Source organism: Rhododendron vialii, chromosome 1a (genome assembly GCF_030253575.1).
Source record: "Rhododendron vialii isolate Sample 1 chromosome 1a, ASM3025357v1".
NCBI classification, from domain to species: domain Eukaryota; kingdom Viridiplantae; phylum Streptophyta; class Magnoliopsida; order Ericales; family Ericaceae; genus Rhododendron; species Rhododendron vialii.
The window spans coordinates 8,484,623-8,510,377 of NC_080557.1; the positions used below are offsets into that span (position 1 = coordinate 8,484,623).

Here is a 25,755-nt window from a genome sequence, read left to right on the forward strand (position 1 = left end):
TGAACATATTATATATAGTAATGGGGTTTGAGCTCCTTTATTACTAATTAAATACGGTGTTGTTTGGTTTACCCGTGCATGTGACCAAGATTCCATCGTCTGCTAATCACATGGCTAAGAACAGTCATTATAACTTCTTATTAATTTTGAATTGAATTCCTCTCCTTGGATTGGTAGAGCTTTTTTTTCCCAATTGAAGTATTATGTCTGCAAAGTATTGGGAAAAAAGATAGGTTGTTAGCCCTGATTCAACGGATGCTAGGCAAGTCTCATGCCGTGAAACTAAACTTCTTTCTCCATATTTTTAAATTGCATCACTCATGCTTTCCAATTTTACATTTTCTTATCGATCTTCCAATCAGATGATAGATCGTTATTGGATTGCTTTCTTTGTGGCGCTTTCACTTCTTGTTGGAGCATTTGATGCTAGTGCTGGCTATTTTAATCCTATTTACAGGTAATCCTTCTTCCTTCTTAATGTTGTCACTTGGTACAGTGGCGGTGCAGGCATCTTTCTTGTTGTGGTTGGGATGATATTGTGCTAGCAGTTATATTTCTCTCTCCTGTGCCCCATGCTTACCAGGGTTCTTATTGTGCATATAATCGTGCCCATAAGATACCTCAAAACTCTGGAATTTAAGTGGTGCAACAGTCATGTTTTTGCATTTGTGCTCTCTAATGGTTTAAGCACCAATGTTGGTTAAGTTTTGGTCGCTTTAGATTAGGCCTATTCATTCAAATAGCTGAATGACTTGATTCTGTAAAGACCCATTTTATTCACGGGATAGAGCTTGGAATCAGATTCCAAATCCCAAAGGGAATACATTTGGAGTGTTTGGCTGCAACAATTGGTGGAGAGATTCCTTATCAGTTGGACAACCCATCCATGTAACGTGGTTGTTGAATATTGACGATCTGTGGTAATGGTAATTCCAGTTTGTATTACTCGTCCTATACTAATTCCAAGATATTGTCTATGGGTTCACTATTAGTTTGGTTTGTGAAAAAGGGTCCAAAATACATAACTTGAAAGATTTGGTCAGTTGGACTGGTCAACAGTTACATTAATTTGTAAAATTGGAAGACCTAAAGACTAACATATTACTTTGGATTTCCCAGTTATTACCTGTGAGTTGATTTCGTAAATAATGAGAACTGGTTACAAAACAATTAGTACCAGACATTTCACTAGTATTTACACTTCATACTTGCAGCCTGGACCCTACATTTTGACTCATTTCAGGATTTATCTGCTGCAGATTGTTCTATAGCACTACTCCTTTATGCAGTATGGGCCGACAATAACACCTGAATTTTGGCTTCTTTAATTTTCAGTTTTTTGTCTCAGCTCTTTTCTTTGTTCTATAGCACTACTCCCTTATGCAGTATGGGCCGACAATTAACACCTGAATTTTGGCTTATTTAATTTAACAGAGACCTTTTCTTTTGTTTCTTGTTTGGAAAAGTTACAAGTACCAAGAAAAAGAAAGAAAGGTTACGATCACATCCACTGGACACTCCAGGTTACTGAAGTTCTTAGCTCTTGTTTTGCATGAAGATATTTAAGAAGGCTGCCACAAATGCATATCCTGGTAAGGTAATGAGATGCAATCAAAAAATGTGCTTGTATGCAAATCTCTTAATGCTTGTTGGCAACTCGTTATATGGGTTAGGTCATTATATTGCAAAAAAGGTGTGAAAAATGACATGAAATGGTTGTTATTAGCCTGAACATGTGTTTTGCCCTCGAACTAGTACCATCAATAGTTCTGCTCCTAGAATTCTTTTTGTTAATGTTTTTCCTTCTCAGATCACTTCAATATTCTCTTTTTTTTTACAGATGTTCTTAATAGGTTTTAAAGTTTAATACTTATTTTGTTAGCTATATGAGCAATGGGTGTTTATTATTGGGTGTTTAATACTACTTCATGTTTATCCTTGAAAGGTAACATGCATTCCAGTGGGTGCAACTGAACTTTGTAGACTTAGAGAAAACCATGGTAGAAAATTAATGATATGAAGAATGCTTGGGGCCAACTCCATTCCTGTGACACAGCTATTTTATAAGACATCTTTGGAAATCACTTCTACCACTCCCGAGGGGTGTACGACTGTTGAAAAATTGAAATGAAAACTTTCTTTGTGTTGTGTACATATGGTTGAGTTATGTGATGATAGATAACCTCATTACTCTTATGCTTCTATTTTGTACTTATTGGCTGCTTCTGTTTGTTGTTATTTGCGATCAGTGCTGCATTGATGCTACTCTGAATATGACTGTATTTGTGGACTCCCTTTTATGCATATCATATGTATGCCTGATTATTTGGTTGCTCCATAGTGTTGATTATGGCCATATCAGTCTTACTGTTAGTAAGTTATATGCACGGTACAATACCTACTTTATTCTTTTATGCTAATAGGTGCACCATGGCTCCTACTAAGGATGGATAGCGTGAGTTTGCGTAGCAAACAAATGTCAACACCAAATTAGGACATGCCTGGCCCCGAAATACTGTTAGAGCTGGTACTTTCTAATACCTATTTTATTCTTTTTGCTCAATGATGTTTTACTGTATGATTTGTAGATGGAATTGAAAAAGGTTGAATAGGATACACCATATTTTGATTATGATGAATACAAAAGTACGACTCTCTTGTCATTATAGGTGCAATGAAGGCTATTCTAGTCTCGAAAACTTTGCATATTTTAGTATGTTTTGTATGCTTTAGAGCTGCTATTAGTTGGATTTTGTGCTTTGCTGTGGTGATAAATGAGGGAAACCGTGCTATTAATGAGGGAAACCGTGCTATTCTCCAGTTCTGATAAATAAGTTTGTGTAACCAAGTCTTAGTACTTTTCTTGATTTTTGCACTCACTCTGATAGAGAGAGACAGAGAGAAAAGAGAAAAGAGAAAAGAAAAACATAGACAGAGAGAGACAGAGAGAAAAGAGAAAAGAAAAAGGGTTTTGTGTGCTCGTGTGTGCTGTGTTTGAAGGTGAAGGAAAAGGCTTTGTAAAGCGTGAATCAAGTGAATGAAATTAGCGTTTTAGTGCCTAGATAAGTCTTGTGATTGCTGAAATTTCCTGCTCTGTTTTGTTGTTGAAAAACTGCATTTTTGTGGTTTATTTGTGTGCTGAAAATCCGATCCGTTTCTGCTCCATTTCTGCTGCGATTTTACTCGGTTTGTGACTGTTTTACTGGTGATATTTGTGTGAGATTTGGGCCCCTTATTCCCCCCAACACAAACCACATGGATCAAATAACGTACTATAATGTTTTGATTGCCCTCTTAGTTACACAACTTCGTGAGGGTTATTTATTGAACTTCCCTTTGACAGCTTATAGATAGTTCTTATCTTATTGAGGATTTCAAGTTAAGAATTATCTATCTTCATTTACCCTTCTAGATTGGAGGAACCTTACTTGGTGGATGGTGGATAATGGAAGTCCTTCAAAATTCATGCAGGTATGGTCCAAGTGTGTTCTGCTTCATATCTCTTTCAAGTTGGAAAGTGAGTCACAGAAGCTATATAGGTAGATGAAGATTTGTGCTTTGTTGTTCTGTTGAGGCTTTTTTCGATCGTCAGTTGACAACTTATGTGCTTTTTTAATTGCTTTCCTCTTCCCCCCTTTGGATCTTTTGAAGGTTGAAGAAAAAAATGGAGAGGCAGCTTCACCACACTTCTGATGGTTCGGCAATCATAACAAACACACCACCACAACCCCAAGATGGCAAAACAATGGTCATGGCACAAATCCACCCCTGCTGGTATGTGATGGGAATGTAATTGTAAGTTATATTCTGCTGCGTTTCTGCTGTGGTTTTTGCTCGGTTTAAGACTATTTTGGGTGATATTTGTGTTTGTTTTTTGGGTGCCTTATTCCCCCCAACAAGGATGGCCTAAATGTAGGTTGGCCTAAATGTCTAACACTTAGAATCTTCCTTGGAGTCCAAACTACTTCTTAACAGATAACTCATTTTGTTCATTTTAGGTTCACACAAATCATGTTTTGGAGTAGTATCTAATAAATGCATGCTTATCATCTTTTGTAACTAATCCTTTTGTTTTCCATCCAGCCTAATGCTGACAAGTGACAAGTGAGAAATTTCTATTTCCGTTGTACTACGTTGTTGGTTGATTTTAGTAGTCGTACTGTAGTATTAATTAGCATGCATGAGCCATGCTTGACTTTGTTATACCCACCACCACCTCTCTTGTTAGTCCAAGATAAGAAGCACGGATACGGATACGAATACGGGATACAGACACGATATGTACGGAGAGTATCCGAGAGTATCAGTATCAGTATCGGATACCGATACGTGGTACGAAGGCCAAAATAGAGTATCCATGCTTGAGAGGCTGCTTGAGCATTAAATTCAAACTCATTCGTTATTTGTGTGTTCTACTTGTTATATATGTTCACAGTCTCATTGGTCATTTACAATGATTTTTTATTATGCAATTTTTAGGATGATATGGAAAAAATTGAACATGATACACCAAGCTCACCTTTGAATAATCTGAAAGAAGATGCTTTTTCTAATTGAAATGTTAAGTAGAAATTGTTATAACTCCATCAAATTGAAATGTTTGCTTCTTCCATATGTAGGTTTATGGGTTGATAAAGAAGTGCTGTTGTGACTTTTTGCTGAAGATATAGGCATGATCTTGCTAGTGTGATGGCTATCATTATTGCTTGGTTGGTTGAAGCCTTTTTGTTGATACTAATGGGATGGATAGATTTTGGAAGGATTGTTTTGGTTGAAGCCTTTTTGTTAATATTTTGGTGTAAGATTTGAACTCCACTTTTGGGATACATGGATGTTTTGGAAAGCTTTTTTGTTGATATTTGGTGACAAGGTTTGTACTAGATAGAAATGTTGGAAGGACATTTAGTATATTGAATTTCTTTTGTAATGGTAATCTCTTTGATGTTTGGAGACATTTTACTGGTTTTGTATACAATATTGTGAAATATATTGCCAAGGAAGTAATTGGAGCTGCCATCTTTTTTTTAAGCATTGTATGAACTTGTTATATGGATTGCTATTCAAGTTGGATTGTAGGTTGTATAAAGTAAAGAAACCTGCTAAAAATCAGTTGGAATAGCAGGTCAAAAATGCAGTAAAAAATTTACAATGGACAGCGGGGCGAAAATTTATGGTGAATAATAGAAAACCTTGAATTTACAGCGTTCCTTGAACGTTGTGGAAAATTTTCAATTTATAGCATTCCTTAAATGCTGTGGAAAATTTTCAATTTATAGCGTTCTTAAATTGTTACAGAAAATTCAAATTCTATAGCGTTCCTTAAATGCTGTGGGAAATTTTCAATTTATAGCGTTCTTAAATTGTTACAGAAAATTCACATTCTATAGCGTTTTTAAAATGCTATAGAAATTTTAACATTTATAGCGTTCTTAAATTGCTATAGAAATTTTACAATCTATAGCGTTTTTAAAATGCTGTAGAAAGTCTTACCATTCTATAGCGTTTTAAAAATACTGTCTAAAGTCTACCATACTATAGCGTTTTAAAAACGCTATCTAAAGTCTACCATACTATAGCGTTTTAAAAACGCTGTCTAAGGTCTAAGACTTTTAACAACATCGGCTAATACAGCGTTCGGAAAAACGCTGTCTATATCATTTAACAGCGTTTTTCAAACGCTATAAAATCTAAATTTTCTTGTAGTGGTGGTAGCCAATCTAGATAACAAAAACCAAGACAAGTCAAGGATACAAAAGACCTCAGACCAAAGGAAGCAGATTAAGACACAAACTGAGACAAGAATCAGCTGTACCAAGGAAAAGGAGTACTACAATGGCAATGATGGTAAACTTATCAAAAAGGTCACTTACCATATCGACACATAGTATCCAAACATGTAATTTCATTCAGCACATAGCTAACTTACACATGTCATTCACTTAACGCATAACTTTACCAATGTTATTAACTTACACATAAACACCCAATCACAAAAACACTTTCATTTAGCAAGCAACACTACAGTCAAAGTAAAGTACCCATGGCCCTATGGTATTCTAACCTAGAGATCCAAGCACGTAGCCAAAAAACACAAGTTAACAGTAAGCACATATCACATCTAACATAATAAGAGAAAGGCGCCCAAATGAGACTAAGTCTCCTCCCACGGTTCTTAGGTATTCAAACCTAAAGCTCTGATACCATTCTGTCACGACCCGCCCTTTATTACAAATAAACTCTACAATACACTACTTTTTATACACATCCAGGCCCTGTTCTTTCAATCTACAATTTACATTCTCAAAATAAAATTAAAGTTTACATGCCTCGATAACCTTACAAACAAAAATGTACAAGTATCCAATTAAGTTCAAAAAAAAAAAAAGAATTAGAACATATCCATGATTCTTAAGCCTTCAGATCCATCTCGAAACCTGAAAAATTTGGGTTGCAACAACATGAGTCACAGCTCGTGCAGGAAATACGCTAAATGAAAAGATATGAACATGCAAAGCTTGATACACAAAATATACTCTTTTTATATATAAGTATTGAAAAGTTTTTCATGCTTTCTTCTCCGTCAATATTTACAATGAAGTTATAAAGTCCCAATTCAAAATCAAGCCAGCACAACAAAAATAATCTATGCATTATATTAAGTGTTTCCAATTTTTCCTTCCCTTCAAATGCTCAAAAGAATACTATTAATTACGAACTCAAATCAAGTCCCGAATAAAGGAAATTACCCATAAAAGTCGATACGGAAAATAACAAAGCTCATTAATAGAATAGCCAACCAAATCGAATATCAAATTTACTCAACACTGAGATATAAAATTATATGAGTTGCTCACCGATACAACCAACCAACCACCGTACTAGACGTCTCTAGCACATGCACTTTACGGGCTACTAACCTGAAGGACGAAGCAACCTACCCTGCGTGGGTTTACGGACTTTCATCGACGACGTCACAATTGACCCAGTAGGTTTACGGACTTTCACCAACGGCATCACAATTGACCCGAGTTCCCCGGTGACCCAACTCAAAATCCCAAAACTATCGCATTAAAAAAAATATCTCAAATACTTGGCCTTAAAGCCCAAATCAACTAAAGCCAATGGAAATTCCTTGAATCAATCGCCCAAATTCATCAAAATAAACCACTATAGAATATTCAATCAAGTCTCCAAAAGAACATTAACTATGTACAAATATTCAACAAGTGTCCAAAGTCACATATCGAGAAATTATTTACACAAGCCTACTTTTACTAGGTATAGGACAAAAATTCCCTACTTGCATTTCATCGAACACATGGACTGTATAATAATAACTACTTTTTATCCAAACACATGGGGTGCAAAATTATATACAGGTTCATGTCTCACATTTAAGTCCAATGAAGTCTCATAGCTTTTTACTTAGAAAGCGAACTCACTCATACGAAGACTGCAAGTAATATAGCATAAACCAAATCATAACCATGAACAATCATAAAAATCTCTAACAATACCTCATGTATAGCAAATATACTCAAACACATAACCTAGGGCTAGGTTTATAGTATGATTACTCTACCATAAATTCGAATTAGTGCACACCAAGGCATATATACACCCATATTTAATCATTGAGCATAAATCCTACCTCAAAGACGAAAACCCCCAAAATGTTGAAATCCCAAAATTTGACCGATTGAAATTTTGTTTGGATAGATGCGCAGCCCTTTGTCCGTAGATCACGTTTTCTTCTTGCCTTGTTGCAAGATTCACGAGCCTTGACCTTCGATTTTGCATTTGAACCATGAGGGTTTGTGTTGTTGATGAGAGAGAAAAAGAAACATGAAGCAGACGCAGGAAAAAAGAAAGAAAATGGGGGTCGGCACCCTCTCTGATCCAATTTAGAGTTTTATGTATAAAAATTATACTATGCACCCTTTATTTACTTAGGCACTCTCTAAAGTCCCACTATTTAATAAGTAGTCAGAACATGATCCCAAAGTACTAAATAAAAATAATTAGCAACTAATCTAAAAGATTCTCAAAGTGGGTCCCTCAACACTCTCGCCCTAAGGCTCACAAACTCAGGCCGCACGACGAAACATAAGCATACATAAAGAAATCCATTACTCATAAAATTATTTAATTATAATTTCACACACCAACATCAATAAAATAAATTTAAAATTAGACACGGATCTCTACAATTATTCATAAGTACTATTCACACACTTTGTGCATTCGTTTTGCTAATTAACTGGCCTCAGTTTTCTTTGGTGATTTGTACTATTTCGGCTCCAGCTTTTGTAGTTGCAAGTGCGGATCAAACACCCTTGAAAATTTGGTCTCTTTTTGCGTTCTACGTCGGGACAGAAGTCACGGCCGTCCAGAAGTCACGGCCGTCCGGACACTTGTTAGCAATTTTGTTTCTGCCCGTTGATTTTGTATTCAGTTTGTTTCGTTTAAAACCAAACAAGGACAATTGGAATTTGCAGACCACGGGAAATGATTTTCATTGGGGCCTCTAGAACTCTCTAGGAGTCATTGTTTTTTTTTTGGGTAAATGATGCATTTTATAACCAACCAACCAAAAACCACGGGAATAACCCACTACACAAGAAAAAAAACTGTACAAAGAAAAACCTATTACAAACTACAAAAGAATCAAACCACTCTTAACAAGTGGTAATACCCAGAATTCGAGGAGAGATATTCCAAAGATGACAAAATCTTTGGTTTTCCATTGAATTAGGAATATGTTTCCAAGAGCTGACTCGAAGTCTCAAATTGTCTTCTATGCGAGCAAAAATCACATCGGAATTCATTGGCCTTCCCCCAAATACCCTAGAGTTTCTCTCAAGCCAAATATAATACACCCCTGCAGCTAAAGACAGCTTGAAGAGGAGTGCTCGAAAGGAATTATCTTTACAATAACCCATAGCCCATATAAGTTCGTCATCCCAATTTCCTGGCCTTCTGTGCTCTAGGAGTCATTGTTATCAAAAGATGGATTGTGGGTGCAGTTTAGTGATGACTAACAGACTAACTTATGGCGTCCTATTGCCACCATGGGCAGACCTACATTGTGGCCAGTGGGGTCAGTTAGTCAGCTAACCCCACTTAGTGGCAAAATTTTCCGAGAATATGTATACTGTTTTGGGTATTTTGGATAACTTTGCCCCAAAGATTCCATGCCTTGCGGTTCTTGCCCTCCAAATTTTGTGGGTGATACTAAATCTTATGGTTCTTGCCCCACAAATTTTATGGTTGCCCCACGTATGTAATAGAAATTACACCATTTCCAACCATTAAAAAATGTCGCACTCTCTCTGATATGAAAAACAATGAAGCTCTATGGGTCATGTAATGAGCTTTTGCTTCCTCTTAGATGCAAGGTCTCTATCTCTTACTCTACAGCCTCTCTCCATCTTCTTTAGCAAACAAATTTGAAAATAATGGCCCATAAGCAATTGAGCCATACTATAATATTAGGTAAAACTAAACCCTAGGCTCTAATTTGAAAGTGGTGGGACAAAATAGATTATTTTTTTCTATTGGTAGCTTTTATTTTTCTTCTGTGATTGTAAAATTCTCGATTGAAGAACTTGAGTTGGTCGTGTATTTGCAAGTAAAAAATAATTCTCAAGAAAGTTTTTTCTCCCCAAGATTGATAGTAAATATATGCAGTTCTTTAGTCCGTTTTTTCAAATTATTTACTACCTGCTTTGGTTACTTCTAATTTACCACTTTGAATTTCGTATGGTAAGTTAGGCCCGTTATTAATCCAACCTAAGCCAAACTTATTGAACCCACTATTCCAAATTCCTGGGTCCGGCGCCCCTGAAATTTATTTGCCACCTTTTTTTCTCCCTTGTGTTATACACGTTGAAGAAAACAAAGGCAATTCAAGTGAAATTGGGGAGAACAACTGGAATGGACTCTTTCTGCAGTACTGCAGTTGTAAACGACTCTTTTCTTTCCTTTTTCGGAAAGTGTTTCTACACGGACATTGTGAAAGACAGAGGGAATATCGATATTAACACAAAAAGTGTAGTGCAACATAGGAAATGATTTGGTGGCCTCTCGAAACGCGAAACCCCTAGCTGTCGAGCTCGAGCACATATGTCAGGCACGGCAATGGCATAAGCTTGCTAGAGCGAGCATTACCAACTCAGCTCCCTATGTAAGTGTTGTTTCGTGGTTTTGAGCCTTAATGAGCACCATATATTCTCTCTTAGTGGAACTAAATAAAAATCCCATATCATCCTGGAGGAAAGTAACCTGGGCGAATACTTCACTAGCTGATCGCTCAATAAAAAGACATAGGGGAATAATGGAGGATATGTTGGTTCAAGGGGGGGAAGTTTTACTCTGTTGTCTAGTTTTTCTTGGTTGATCATGTCGTCCGGATCCCTATGAAATTTCTATGACTCATTTTGAGAATTGTCAGAAAGGTTCAAAGATAAGGTATGGGAAATCTCTATTGCGACCTATTTTCAGCTCGCATGGTACTTAAGACATGGAAAACAAGCTTTGGTGGATCACTTCCTCGTGATTCACATTCGATCTTCTATACCAGTGGAAGACCTTATGTGCATGGTTGAAGTGTGCAAAGTGTGGAATATCATTATTGTTTGGAATTGCCGGTGAGGTGGGCGTACGTAAGGCCACTAATCAGCAGTGTTTATGGTGCTAGCTATTCAGCTAGAGCAGCACCAAGTTTGTCACCATGTCTCTCTTGACTCATTAGAATTTTCAGCCAGTCCAACTCACAATCATCTTCCCACTGAATATGTCCCCGACTGTAAGTAAACCTAATGGAATTAAAAATGCAAATCCACTACTAAACTGCGACATCAGTCACCACTCAGAGTAAAAGCCAATTAAAACTAAGTCTAATTGATTTAGGACAAGATCGTAGGATTTTTATATATTTTGGAAAATTTTATTTAGGAACAATATTATTAAGAAATTACATTTGTGCTGCATGTTTTGCACGTTTTTTATTTTTCTATTTCCTACTTTTGGTAGGATTTATTATTCTCTTGGAAATTATATTTTCGTTTTTATTATGGTCTTTGTTTCCAAGTAATTGTTTTGCTTGGTCTCTACTCTAAGTAGTTGCCTTATTGTTAGGACTCCTTATAAATAGGGGTGTAGGCCTAAGGGCCAATTAATTCAATTATCAATAAAATTATGAGTTTATCTCTTTCTTCTTGTGGACTCAAGAACTCGTTCGTAGACTTGAACATTTAACTCATTTAGATTAGTACGCAACTAGTCGCTTGTGAATTCCGTTGTGTCACTAATCGATCACTAATGAGTGACTGTGAAGAAAATAGCTGAATGCTTGTGTGAATAACAGAGGAGTACTTATTTTTCGAAAAATCTATGAGTACCGACCATTGGGGGAGAGAAAACGTACCGACGGCCGCCGGCGGGCCGTCTCCGGCCACCGGACGGCCGATCCGAGCCGTTCAAAAATTCTAAAAAATAAAACCGAGGGGGTCAACGCGGGAATCAAGGGCATCCGAGGTGTTTAGGGTGCTTGATCAAAGCACCCTTTTTTCGTGTATATATGTACACACACATATATACACGAAAAAAGGGTGCTTTGATCAAGCACCCTAAACACCTCGGATGCCCTTGATTCCCGCGTTGACCCCCTCGGTTTTATTTTTTAGAATTTTTGAACGGCTCGGATCGACCGTCCGGTGGCCGGAGACGGCCCGCCGGCGGCCGTCGGTACGTTTTCCCTCCCCGTGGTCGGTACATATAGCAACACTCCTTATTTTTTGGATAAGGAAAATAGTATTTCCATTGGGATCAAGTAAATCACTATTTTCCTCAATCTGTGTAGCGAATCGCCGAGCACGAAAATGGGATTAAAGGAAGAACTGCACGTAGTGATTTCAACGGAGTTAAAGAAAAGTTTAATCGGTGGACACTTGTCAACACGTGAGGTGTCAGAGAGGAAAGTGTGACAGATAATCTAGACAGAGGATCCAAAGCCGTTTTGTAGTAGTAAATTTTTTTGTTGTCCTAGCGAAAATGGTTTCAAGGAAAAGGTAAAAGTGAAGCCAAACAAGGCCTTAATCATGGAATAGCCATTGCCCATTGGTCATTTTACGGGAAGGTGGCCCCACTCCTTTTTTCAATTACCCTGGATTTAAATCTACACTCTATTAAAGCAAGGTTATCAGCACGCAACAAAATCAGCATTCCAAAATCACCACATGGGTATGGCAGTGATAAAGCCATTCTTCCTTGTCATGCACGTTGTTTTTCTGTTGTCCTTGCATTCTGGCTCTCCTCTTGTAGCCGGCTTTGGGCAAGGCGGGAACGAGACCGACCGTCTGGCCTTGCTTGCGTTCAAGGCTGAAATAACCAGTGATCTCTTCGGAGCTCTGAACTCGTGGAATGAATCCATCCACTTTTGTCAATGGGTTGGCGTCACATGTGGCCGGCGACACCAGAGAGTCATCGTGTTGAGGCTTGAACATCAGGAGCTCACTGGGTCTATTTCGCCTCACGTCGGAAATTTGAGTTTTCTCAGGGAACTGTGGTTGGGTAATAATAGCTTGAGTCGTGAAATTCCACCAGAACTCGGCCGCTTGCGGAGACTACGAATATTGACAGTGATCAATAATTCGATTACTGGTGAAATTCCCTCCAGTATATCTAGTTGCTCTAACCTTGTTGCCCTTGAACTCTTTGGCAATAAGCTGGTAGGGAAAATTCCTTCGGAGCTTGGTTCTTTGACTAAGCTCGAGAGACTGCTTATTCAAAGAAACAACATTACAGGAGGTATGCCTTCCACTCTTGGGAATCTATCTTCTCTTACGAATCTTACTGCTTATTCCAATAGTATTACTGGGAATATACCAGATACTCTGGGTGGATGCAAAAAATTGGAAGTTCTCAAATTAGGGGCGAACCAGTTGGTCGGTACCTTTCCTTTCTCAATCTATAATCTCTTTTCTATGAGACACTTACTAGTACTGTATAACCAAATTGAAGGCAGCCTTCCTTCGGACCTAGGAATCACTCTTCCTAATCTTCAGCGCCTAGTTCTTGCTTTCAACTTGTTTACTGGTTATATACCTATTTCAGTATCCAATGCCACCAAATTAAATAACCTCGACTTGGCAGAAACTAAATTTAAAGGAACAGTCCCTCAGTTAGACAAGCTGCGTGATCTTGAGAAATTATTTTTAGAAAATAATAATCTAGGAACTGGGGAAGTATATGATTTGAGCTTTATGAACTCTTTGACAAATGCTACCAAGTTGTGCGGTCTGAGTTTGGGCGACAATAACTTTGGCGGGGTGTTGCCTGAGTCGATTAGCAACCTTTCCACTCAACTTATGCTACTAGCTTTGTATGGCAACAACATAGATGGGAGCATCCCAACCGGGATAGGGAATCTTATTAATTTAGAGATTATTTACATGAAAAACAACAATTTAAGCGGCAACATCCCTGCTGAAATTGGGAAGCTTCAAAAGCTACACTTCTTGGCTCTCCATGGTAACAATTTTTATGGGGAGATTCCATTATCTCTTGCAAATTTAACTTCTTTAAGCCAACTTGATTTGTCTCAAAATAATCTCCAAAGCAGCATCCCTTCAAGTATGGGGAAATGTCAATCACTGCAGCTACTCTATCTTGATCAAAATAATCTTAGTGGTATCATACCGAAAGAAGTTATCAGCATCTCATCGTTGTTGTACCTGAATCTATCTTACAACAATTTGGCTGGTAACCTTCCACTAGAAGTAGGAAATTTAAAAAATCTAGTAGGATTTTATGCTTCTGAGAACGCATTGTCTGAAGGAATTCCAAGCACTCTCGGTAGCTGTGTAACACTAAGATTCCTATACCTTGATGGCAACAAATTCTGGGGAAATCTTCCTGCAACCTTAGCTAATTTGAGAGGTTTGGACCAATTAAATCTTTCTCATAACAATTTCTCAGGACAAATCCCAGAGTACTTGGGTGGCTTCATCTTTCTAAACATACTAGATATGTCATTCAATGATTTCGAGGGGGAGGTACCGGAAAGAGGTGTATTTAAGAATTCAACTGCCATTTCTGTTGAAGGAAACAACAAGCTCTGTGGGGGCATAGCTGAATTGCAGCTGTGCATTTGCAACTCTAAAAAGGGTAGAAGGAAAGGATTCACTCAAATTGGAAAATTAATACTCTCGGTATCATTTGGGCTTCTAGGACTACTTGTGATGTTGGGTGTTCTTTATCTTTGTTGGTCTAGGAAGACTACAAAAGTACCCCCATTCCGAGTATTAGGAAACTCATTTCCGCAATTGTCCTACCAAAGTTTGCTTCGAGCTACTGATGGGTTCTCCCTATCCAACTTAATTGGAGTTGGTAGTTTTGGTTCTGTTTATAAAGGACTTCTCGATCGAAGTGGAAAAGTTGTTGCAGTGAAGGTTCTAAACCTTCAATTCCAAGGTGCCTCAAAGAGTTTCATAGCCGAGTGTAAAGCCATGAAGAGTATCAAACATCGAAATCTTGTAGGAATTCTTACCGCATGTTCAAGTATTGACTATCAAGGTAACGATTTCAAAGCTCTGGTTTATGAGTTCATGGTCAATGGGAGCCTAGAGGAGTGGTTGCATCCAAATGGAAATGGAGTTGGCGTTCACGAGGAGGAAAGGAGTTTAAACCTGCCACAAAGGCTTCTTATAGCAATCGATGTTGCTTCCGCTCTTGATTATCTTCATCATCATTGCTGGGATCCCATAGTTCACTGTGACTTGAAGCCGAGCAACATTCTTTTGGACAATGAATTGATTGCACGTGTAGCTGATTTTGGTTTAGCAAGATTCCTTCTCAAAGCCACTCATGAGTCTTTTTCAATTCAATCAAGCTTCATTGGCATAAGAGGGTCAGTTGGTTATGCCGCTCCAGGTAAATATGTCTCTTGGCACTTTTGATTATTCTTTTTCCAAACCACAAATCTGATTATTTGTTTGATTTTCTACTTCCAAAAATCATTTGGCTCTCAAAATGCCTGAGAATCAAGGGCAATCTCCAACGCCACTTAAAAAAAATTGCATCATTTTTCTTGGCACAAAGGGCTTATTTTTGGCCCATCTGGGAAGATGTACCAATGTATAGCCATCTTAGTTTTAGCGTAGCAATAGGGAGTTTTTGTTTGTCTCCTTTGGCAGTAGTCATAGGACCTTTTTTTAGCAATGGCCATTTCTCATTATCCAGTAGGTATACTATCAATACACTGGGATCTGCTGAGTTTGGCGTAGCGAGTTATGCTATTCCCATTTGAATGAGGAAATTAGACAGTTTTCAAGTTCTTTACTGTGTAAATCAATCAGTTGAAGTAAAATTCATGAATTTTCGTTCGACTTCTTACGAAGATTTAGAACCATCAACACCTCAATTCAATATATAACCACAAGAAGCAAATGTTGTATCACTGTAAATTATTGTCTTGTCTACACAAGGCACATACCATGCGCTGATATATTAGCATCTTCATAAGTTTATTTAATAATTTATGGTTCACATACTATAGAGTACGGCATGGGAAATGAAGCCTCAACATCTGGTGATGTGTACAGCTATGGCATACTTTTATTGGAGATGTTCATCGGGAAGAGACCTACAGATGGCATGTTTACCGATAGTCTGACACTCCACAAATTCGCTAAGATGGCTCCACCCGAATCAGTGGAGAGCATTTTCGACCGAACATTGATTCTGCAAGGACAAATTGGCGAGGCAAGCACAAGTATCGGTGGCGTTTTGAATCAGAGCTCTCTTAGCAGTCACAAAATTCACGAGTGCTTGATTTCACTACTTCAAGTTGGAATCTTTTGTTCAGAGGAACAATCCACAAATCGACCAGACATCAATGAGGTTCTCACTGACTTGCTTAAGATCAAGAACATTCTTCTTGGAAGTGGAGCACATGTAGGTTGACGATCTAAGAATTCCAGTGTGATCAATGAGTAGGTAGGGCGCGCAAAACTTTCTTACTCACTTAAGAAATCATGCATTTTACAATGAAACTGCCAAATTTCTTCACTGTAGATGCTTAAATACATAATGCCTAACAAACTATTCTACTTGACCTAGGTGGTCACAATTTACTATGTTTGAAAAGAAGTTTTTATCTATGCTATAATTCGCTACAGCAGAAGGAGACGAATTATGCTCAAGACAGCTGACATTTTTGCAGTTATAAACGAATTATGTTATCCGTGCCATTTTTTACTCTTTTATCACATTACGTCCAACATTTGTGGAATCTAATTATCAGCATTATTCCTGTTGTAGGTTTCCGAGGTGTAGTTGGCGTTGAAGACACTTCTTGAGCATTAGCTATGTGAGGCTTCAATTCTTCTGCTGCTTGTCATAGACTTATCGCAGTATACTATGCTGTAATTTCTGGTTCTGTTTCTTTAACGTTTTTAGTTTGCCTGAGTTTGCAACTTTCCCGAATAAGTGTACTTTAATAAGGCTATGGTTGGATTGATGATCCTGTCTTGTCTTTAATTTATTACTTCTGTAGTTTAAGTAGGTTATGGATTCCACGGTTTGCTCATACCATTTTCAGCATGTGTTATAAACTTATTCTACTCTAATCAGTGTTTGTTAGGTGGTTTGTGGAACACAGGAAAAGGATACTGAGAAACCTGTAACACAACGAATGGTACGTCTAGCAGATCAGAGAAGAGAGATAAAAAAATTGAAGCGACCCCCAAAACTAAGCCAAAGATTAAGGCCTACATTACTTACTTCTGTACTTTGTGTCCTGCAATATGTCCTTCGGGATCAAGAAATACACTCAAAATCTGGAATATTCGTGTTTTTTTTCCCTTCTATTTTTTTTAATGATGATTTTGGTGTTAAGCTGTATTAAGATCATATCTTTGTGGGATCGAGGATTAATGAAGGTAAAAAAAAAGTGGAGAAATCTGGAACCGTTACCTTTCACTCAATATCTTACTTCATCTTATTCTTTTAGCTTTCACCCATTATTGACTCAATAATTGGCAAGCATTGCGACTGCTTGCCAAAAACCTAGTGCAATTAACAGAAAGTAGGAGAGGAAGGCTAGCTGGTGATGGATAAAATGGAATTTTAATTTTTAAATTAAAATCATTTGGGAGTGAATGAAAATTGACTCCAAAATAATCACATGATTTTTGTCTGAAGTGTGGAAGGACTCACATTATTATTTTATAATGTGGGAAACAAAGAATATATATTTACTAGGTGTGACTAAGGAAATTGGGCTTGACCGATTAGCTATATATTCTTTTTATGGGAATTAATTTTGTATCAAAAATATTAATTCATAATGGAAAAGAGGTGTGCCTGTTCAAAGTGGGCATTTGTTTGCCATTAACAGTCACAACTTTACTGTTTCGGTTTGTCCGATGAGTTCCCATCCTTTTGTTCGGCTCTGTTCATCATACCTATAAATTAGATCACTTGCATTCTTTTTCGACGACCGGAAAAATACAGAGCACTTACATTGCATACATATGGAGTCTGAGAGACTACTACACAAGTTTGCGTTCGCTTGTTGAACAAATTGGAGTGTTACTTCTGTTCTACGAAAATCGGGTAATTATTGAAGGCAAACGTTCAAGAGACCCAAGAGCACCAGTGTGGGGGACGAATTTGCTTTAAGGATATAGTATTATTCATAAAAATACTAGCTTCGACTGCCAATTTCCGGACGCCTGAAATTGGTCCAGTAAGTTTCTAATCTTGTTTACTTTTTGGTGTGTTGCGAATTTCCAGTGGTAAACGAATCCCGGTTCCAACATCTAGGATAGCGTTTTCATTTCATGTGATTCATAGCTTTTCAGCGTCGTCATTTCGCATATATTTTCTTTTACTATTTGCAGAATTCAGAGTTCATATTTTGCTGCTTCATTTTTCTTTTCGCTGAAGGCACAACATTCATGAAAAGTGCAAATATGGATAGACACGCTATTTATTCAATTCATGTGATCACCTGAACGCAAAACTTGAGGTGGTGAAATATGAGCAAGGATCCCTGTCATGTTTAACGGTTTTTTTTTTTTTCTTCTTCTTTTACATGTCTGCAAATGTCAATATCGCTTTGGAAAAACAGTGAACCAGTTTCTGAGTGGCCTATGTAAATTCGCTACGAAAATGCAATTACATCACAGCTATACACAGCTTGAAAATGCTCAAGCACATGGATTTTACTGTATTGAAAAGTCGTCGGTTCAATAGAAGTAGCATTTTTTGATGCTATGGTGGCCATGATGATGTCTGGCCATAATAATGTCTGTAATAGCCAAAGAGGTCATGATGATGTCTGTAATAGTCACCTTCCCTTTTGGAGACACCGTAACTTCTGGCATAACCTCACAATTACAAGATCACAATGCATGACACCACAAAGGCAGAGTGGCAGAGTACTGAAAATATACTTTTTCCAATTACTTATTGCGTATATTTTATGGCTACAATTTAGATGCATTATTCATCAGTATTCACACATTTTGTGCATTCATTTCGCAAATTAACTGGCCTCAGTTTTCTTTGGTGGGTTTGGTCTCTTTTGGCATTCTCAGACGAGTCAGAAGTCACGGCCGTCCAGATGCTTGTTAGCAAAATTGTTTCTGCCCGTTGATTTTATATTCAGTTTGTTTCGTTGTGGGAGGGTAGAGAGTATGGGTGTGGCGAAAAGGTGGCAAGGAATGGTGGTGGTGATCATGGACTTGATCGGTAGGGGTGCAGTGTCCCAGATTTGTACTCTGTACTTCATATCTAATGTAAAAATGACCTCTTCTTTCAATTGAAAAAAAAATTAGGTTGGAGAAGAAGCCAAATACCGATTTGGGCCTTCGGCTATTAAGGTAAGACAAATTGAAAAATGTACTTCAATTAAAAAATCTCGAGTCTGGGTCGGCGCTCGGGCAAAGGTTCGGATAAAAACAAAAAGTGTAGTGCATAGCATGGGAAACGACATATGACAAGCACGGCATGCATCACCAACTCCGCTCCCTATCTAAGTGTTGTTTCGTCATTTTGAGCCTTAATGAGCACCATATATTTGTTAAGGAATTGAATCCCACATTGCTTGGGAGTGGAATGGGTGATCACTTAATAACATCTGGGACCTCTCCACTCATTGCCAATTGGTTTTGAGATGGATATAAAGTTTCTATATGGTATCAAAACGGGGCCCGTTCCACCCCACATTTTATAAAATTCACAATCCACACCCCGCGATGACAGACCAGCGAAAAGGCTGCACGATGATAGGACCCAAAAGTGGCCACACGTGACAGACCTCAAACGCGGCTGCACGTGAGGGGGGATGTTAAGGAATTGAATCCCACATTGCTTGGGAGTGGAATGGGTGATCACTTAATAACATCTGGGACCTCACCACTCATTGCCAATTGGTTTTGAGATGGACATAAAGTTTCTATAAAGAGAAAATATGATTCGGTTCTTGAATGAGTTCTAGGGTTCTTGTGTTACTTTGTGATTCTCTTGATTTTCCTTCTTTTCTGTGAATTTCTATAATATTCTCTCTTTAGTGTGCTAAAAATCTCATATCCTCCTGGAGGAAAGTAACCTTGAGAGAGAACGTACAATTCGTTGCGCCTTATTCAGTTTATGAGCAGTTAGAACTAGGTGAGCTTAAGTCAACTTCGATAACACTTCAACTAGCTGAGCGCTCAATAAAAAGACAGGGGAATAGTGGAGGATATGTTGGTTCAAAGGGGGAAAATTTTACTCTCGTTGATTTTATTGTCTTTGACACACACCACCTGTGCCAAATCCAAATACTCAAATTCCTGTCATCTAAGGCCGTCCATTCCTTGCTACTTCAAATGCACTCTCATTCCTTGTGGGAATGGCATGATGAAATTATCTTTTGGCAATAAGACTGAAGAACTACAGATTTTTTATACTTGCAATCCATGTGAGAATGGTAATGTATGCAAGGTCAACTTTGATCGGTACTGTTTTGAACCAGACGAGTTTTTCTTGGTCACGTCGTCCGGATCCCCCTGAAGGTTTCTATGACTCATTTTGAGAATTGTGAGAAAGGTTCAAAGATAAGGTATGGGAAATCTCTGTTGCGACCTATTTTCTCGCATGGTACTTGAGACATGGAAAACATGCTTTGTTGGATCACTTCCTTGTGATTCACATCCGATCTTCTATACCAGCGGAAGATCATGGTTGAAGCGTGCAAAGTGTGGAATCATTATTGTTTGGAATTTCCAGTGAGGCGGGCGTAAGGCCAAGGCAGTGTTTATGGTGCTAGTCTGCTAGAGCAGCACCAAGTTTGTCACCAAGTCTCTCTTGACTCATTAGAATTTTCAGCCAGTCCAACTCACAATTATCTTCCCATTGAATATGTCCCCGACTGTAAGTAAACCTAAATGGAATTAGATACAAATCCACTACTAAACTGCAACATCAGTCACCACTCAGAGTAAAAGCCAATTAAAACTAAGTCTAATTGATCACTAATGAGAGACGGTGAAGAAATTAGCTCAATGCTTGTGTGAATAACAGAGGAGTACTTCTTTTTTTTTTAAAAGGAAAATAGTATTTCCATTGGGATTAGGTAAATCACTATTTTCTTCAATTTGTGTAGCAAATCGCCAAGCACAAAAATGGGATTAAAGGAAGAACCGTAGTGATTTCAGTGGAGTTAAGTTTAATTGGTGGACACTTGTCAACACGTGAAGTGTCGGACAGGGAAGTGTGACAAATAATCTGGACATAGGATCCAAAGCCATTTTGTAACCCCCAGAAACGATGCCAAAGATCAAGGCCAATATTATGAAAAGTGTCAAATTGTGGACAGATACGCTATTTTATTCGATTCATATGACCTGAATGCAAAAGAAGTTTCATCCTGAAGAGAGATTGACTTGAGGTGGTGAAAAATGACAAAGGGTCCCTGTCAAGTTTGATGGTTTACTTTGGTTTCGGCACTTTCTTCCATCAAAATTTGGTGTTAAGAGGAAAGAAAAACTTGGCTGCATAAGGATAGGATCAAGTACCGACGAATCATGTACTTCTAGAACGGGCAAATGTCAATATTGCTTTGGATACACAGTGAACCTGTTTCCGAGTGCCAAGGTGAATTTGTTATGAAAATGCTATTATACACCACTGCTTTACACCACTACACCACACGCAAATGCTTAAGCACGAGGTTTTTGCTGTATCGAGAAGTTGTTGGTCCTGTAAAAGCAAGCATTTCAATGTGCTACTTCAATTTTTACACTTGTTCAATTGTGGGAATTTGGTTAGCAGTTCCATTTTTTTACACTAGTTCAATAAGCTAGGTACTGATTTGCTAGTTCTGTATACTCACTTCCCTATGAGGAATCTCATCAGCACTTGTCACAATACATGATTTCAAATGTAGAGTGGCAGAGGAGTGAAAATAGGCAAGCTATGCACATATACTTTTTGAGTCCTTAATGCTCTTGGCTTCTGATTACTAATTGAGTACTTTTCAGTCCTTATTGCTCGTGGCTTCTGATTATTAATAAGCCCATTACTAATGGTGTTCTCTGTCTGGACAGAAGTCACGGTCGTCCGGATGTTTGTTCGCAATTTTGGTTGGATCCTAAGTTATTTCTGGCCGAACGGTAGTTAATTAAGTCCATCCGGACCCACAACAACTCGGGTTTCACATTTTTTAGGGTGTTAAGGAGCTAAAACCTAATCAACTGGGGCTACTTCAGTTGACCAGGACTCTTGCATCTCACTAAGAGATCAGGAGTTCGAATCTCCTCACCTGCATGTGGATTTCTTCCCTTAGAGAGGATTTTTCCTTTCTTTCTTTGTTTCTATAGATAATTAGAGGCTGGTCCTCCTTTCTAGCCTCGGTATGATCCCAACCCTGAAATATTTTTCCGAAGCTGAAGGGCTCGGGTATGTTGGGTGATAGACGTTTTTGCCCTTTTCCGGGTTTACTATATATAGGCTTGTTTTCAAAAGAATATTGGCGGAGAGAGAAGAGAGAGAGAGAGAGAGAGAGAGAGAGAGAGAGAGAGAGAGAGAGAGAGAGAGAGAGAGAGAGAGAGCGCGATCTCGAGAGAGAGAGAGAGAGATATCGAGATCTAGGGAGAGATCACGATAGAGATAACGATTGATGTCTAGCTTAAGCGATTGATGTTCGATTGAGAGGAGGAATTGCGTTGGATTGAGATTCAATCGATCTGTTGAGGTATTTTTGAGTATGTTATTAGATTTGATTAGTTATTTAGTTGATGTACTTTTCATTTAGTAGTGATGTATGTTGCTTTGTGATTCGTTGTAGCTTTGTGGTGCGTGAGGAGATGCAGGTTGATGGAGTCAAGCAGATGAGGTATTTTAATGCCGTTTTTGTTGGTAGATTTGTTTTTTTTCAGTGTTTTTGTGATTGTTTTGATATATGAGAACTGTTTTTAGATCTATGAGAATTGGTTTCTGAATTACGAGAGTTGGTGTCTGAACTATGAGGACTAGTTTCTAAACTATGAGAACTGTTTTCTGAACTATGAGAACTGGTTTCTGAATTATGAGACCTGGTTTCTGAACTATGAGAGCTGGTTTCTGAATTATGAGAGCTGATTTTTGAACTATGAGAACTGGTGTCTGAACTATGAGAACTAGTTTTTGTACTATGAGAACTGGTTTCTGAACTATAGTTCTCATATGAATTTGATGTGAATTGTCGTTTTGTGTATTTTGCACGAGAACTGTTTAATTGTCGTTTATGTTGTTAGATTTTGATTTTTTTACTGCTTATGTGATTATTTTCATATTTTTATTATTTAAATATCATTTTTGTTGTTAGATTGAGGTCTAACTTGAACTATCATTGTGTTTGTTTGTTAGATTTTGATGTGAACTGTCTTTTTGTGTTTTTTGCATGAGAAGTGTTTATGAGAATTGTGTCTTTTAAATGAGAACTGTGTTTATTTTATATGAGAACTGTGTTTTTTATAGGAGAACTGTGTTGGTTTATGAGAATTGTGTCATTTTCCTTTGTGTGAATTGTTTGTTTTTTTGTTAGGGAAACGGAGAAATCATTGATTTTGTTTTGTAAATACAATAGATTGTGTGCTGGAATAAAGTTGTCTCGGTCATCGAGAATTGGAGATTTTATGAAGATATTGTGTGGCAAGTTTAGTGATTTGAGAAGACACTCATTGCAACTCTTTTATGCTATACATGATCATCCTAGTACCATGTTATATAATGATGAAGATTTGGAGGTGATGTTTGCTGTAGCTGATAGTATTGGATTGAATTGCATTGAAGTTACAGTAGTACATAGTCGTGGTTTTGATAGTGGTATTAGTAGGTGTGGTGTTGATGTTGGTGCTAATAGTAGTGGGGTTTTCGATAGTGGTGGTGCTAGCACTAGTAATGGCATTTGTTTCAGTGGGCAAGGGTTAGTCGGCTCTCGGTTGGAATCAATGGAATATGTAGGTAAAGAGGATGATTTGGGAGCCATGTTTTGCTCGCATCAGCATCGGCCAAGGTTGTCCGATGCGTGGAAAGAGCTCATTAAAAGTGTTGGTCAGTTGTTTGTTGGGGGTTCGGAAGGTTTTCGTGATGCATTGCGGAAATATTCAATTGTTCATTCTTTTGAGTTTGACTTTGTAAAGAATGAAACAGAGAGAGTGATTGCAGTTTGTAAAGTAAAATCTTGTAAGTGGAATATCCATGCTAGACTTGACAAGGTCAGTGGTTGCCTTTACATCAAAAGGTATTATAATGTTCATTGTTGTGGTGTTGCTGGGCGTACGACAAAGAACTATCATGCTAATTCATCTCTGATTAGTCAATTGATAAAGGATGATGTTCGAGACAAGTCAAAGAAACGTCCTGTTGATGTTGTTGATGATTTGAAGGAGTATTATGGGGTGGATGTGTCATATAATCGTGCTTGGTTAGCTGTCCAGAAAGCCAAGTCAAGTGCATTTGGAGATTATTCAGATTCTTTTAATCAACTTCAATGGTATCGTAATGTTGTTCTGAATTCGGATCCTAGAAGTGTTTTTGATGTTGAGTGGGATCAAACCACAAATCGTTTTTTGAGGTTGTTTGTAGCGTTTGATGCATGTGTACAAGGATTTAAGCACTGCACGCCTATTTTATTTGTTGATGCAACGTTCTTGAAGGCAAGGCATATGGGATGCTTGATGTTTGCTTCAGCTAAAGATGGTAATGCAGGTATGAAATAGATCACATATACAATTCTCATATGACTACTTACACACATTTCACATAGGCTACAATGCAGTATGAGAAATATGCATGAGAACTGTTTTTAGAACTATGAGAACTGGTGTCTGAACTATGAGAACTGGTTTCTTATAGTCATATAGGATGCTTGAGGTGTGATTGAGCTAAAGATGGTAATGCAGGTATGAAATAGATTACATATACAATTCTCATATGAATATAACATGCAGTTCACATAGACTATAATACACTATGAGAAATATGAGAACTGTTTTTAAAATTAAGAGAACTGGTTCCTGAAGTGTGATAACTGATTTTGCCATATGTATGAACTGGTAACTGAATTATTTTTTCCTTCTCAGGTCTATTTCCATTGTGATTTGGTGTGGTTGATTTTGAGAATAATGATAATTGGCTTTGGTTTATGGAGAAGTTGCATGGTATTTTGGATGAAGAGAGAAGGATTTTTGTTTTTATATCTGACCGTCACAGAGGAATAAAAGAGGGTGTTGCTAAGGTGTTTTCTTTAAGCTTTCATGCTTACTGTCTCTATCATTTGAAGGGTAACTTGCGTATTGCTTTGGCATCCACAAATGTCAAGTATAAAGAGAGTTTGATCAGAGTGTTTTCAAAATGTGCTTATGCTCCCACTGTGGCAAAGTTTAATCAGCATATGGGTAATTTGCTAAAATACGGTGGTGCAGTTGTTGTTCATTTTCTGTCGGAGTTGCCTAATGAGCGCTGGGCAAATGTTTTTTTCCCAGAGCAACGTTATGGAGCAATGTCCTCTAGTCTAGCTGAGTGCTTTAACTCATGGATATTGAAAGAGCGTGAATTGCCCGTGGTGGATATGGTTGATCGTATAAGGAAGAAGATGATGAAATCAATGTGTTTGAGGAGAGAAAGGGCAAGTAAATGGGATCAGGTGATTTGTCCTTATGGGGAGTCTCGGTTGGAGAAGTTATATGATTTAGTTAAAATATGGAAAGTGATTCCTTCAAGTGCTGATATATTTGAAGTTAACATGGATCCGTCTGTATGTGTTGATATTGGGAGGCGTACATGCAGTTGTTGTTGGTGCCAGTTGAATGGATTCCCTTGTTGCCACGCTGTCTGTGCTATCAAATATAGTGGTAAGGATTTGAACTTGTTTGTAGAGCATTTTTTTCATGTTGAGAGTTATCATCAAGTGTATTCAAAACCAATTTACCCAGTTGCGTCATTGTTGAAAGGTGATGTGGTTGATTGTGGTACTAGTATTCTGCCACCATTGTCAAAAAAGCCTCCAGGGCGGCCTAAGAAGAAGAGTATTCGTTCGAATGGGAAGAAGGTTAGAGAAATGAAGTGTGGTAGGTGTGGGAAGATGGAGAATCATAACAAACTTACTTGTAAGGAGGATTTGAGGCCTGATTTTTAGGTTTTAATGATTGAGTTGTACAAAAAATAATGTTATACTATCTTTTGTACCAAAAAACAATGTTTTTGGATTTGATTCATGAAATA

General features: G+C 37.9%; 2 protein-coding genes and 1 long non-coding RNA gene across 8 annotated transcripts in view; 2 read left to right on the forward strand and 1 right to left on the reverse strand.

Moving 5' to 3' along the window:
• The window catches only part of LOC131316087 (probable LRR receptor-like serine/threonine-protein kinase At3g47570), a 124,929-nt gene that overhangs the window by 54,742 nt on the left and 44,432 nt on the right, over nucleotides 1–25,755 (forward strand). Inside the window, exon 2 of the mRNA XM_058345363.1 lies at nucleotides 14,058–14,934. Within this exon, the coding sequence (XP_058201346.1) occupies nucleotides 14,058–14,934 (877 nt within the window). The remainder of the gene's footprint in view (nucleotides 1–14,057; nucleotides 14,935–25,755) is intronic.
• On the forward strand, nucleotides 1,201–5,016 carry LOC131316183 (uncharacterized). 6 transcript variants are annotated; one of them, XM_058345498.1, is made up of 5 exons: nucleotides 1,201–1,597; nucleotides 2,424–2,527; nucleotides 3,472–3,539; nucleotides 3,652–3,774; nucleotides 4,620–5,016. In XM_058345498.1, exons 2-5 carry the CDS (start codon nucleotides 2,498–2,500, stop codon nucleotides 4,630–4,632), a joined length of 234 nt encoding a protein of 77 aa, XP_058201481.1. In that variant the 5' UTR covers nucleotides 1,201–1,597; nucleotides 2,424–2,497; the 3' UTR covers nucleotides 4,633–5,016. The 6 variants fall into 6 exon arrangements, with proteins under 6 accessions (XP_058201481.1, XP_058201496.1, XP_058201488.1 ...); XM_058345513.1 differs by lacking the exon at nucleotides 3,472–3,539 and adding an exon at nucleotides 3,413–3,471 and having other exon boundaries at nucleotides 1,201–1,592; XM_058345505.1 differs by having other exon boundaries at nucleotides 1,201–1,592.
• LOC131316217 (uncharacterized) lies at nucleotides 6,204–8,035 on the reverse strand. Its single transcript, XR_009197042.1, has 2 exons — nucleotides 7,652–8,035; nucleotides 6,204–6,434 (listed from the first exon to the last, which is right to left on the reverse strand). It is a non-coding gene; the product is annotated as an uncharacterized LOC131316217 (long non-coding RNA).

Coding starts and splice junctions, on each gene's coding strand:
- LOC131316183 (XM_058345479.1), top strand. CDS start 3,436: ATGGTGGATAATGGAAGTCCTTCAAAATTCATGCAGGTATGGTCCAAG. Junction 3,540..3,651: donor GAGTCACAGAAGCTATATAG/GTAGATGAAGAT, acceptor GATCTTTTGAAG/GTTGAAGAAAAAAATGGAGA. Junction 3,775..4,670: donor GCACAAATCCACCCCTGCTG/GTATGTGATGGG, acceptor CTGAAGATATAG/GCATGATCTTGCTAGTGTGA.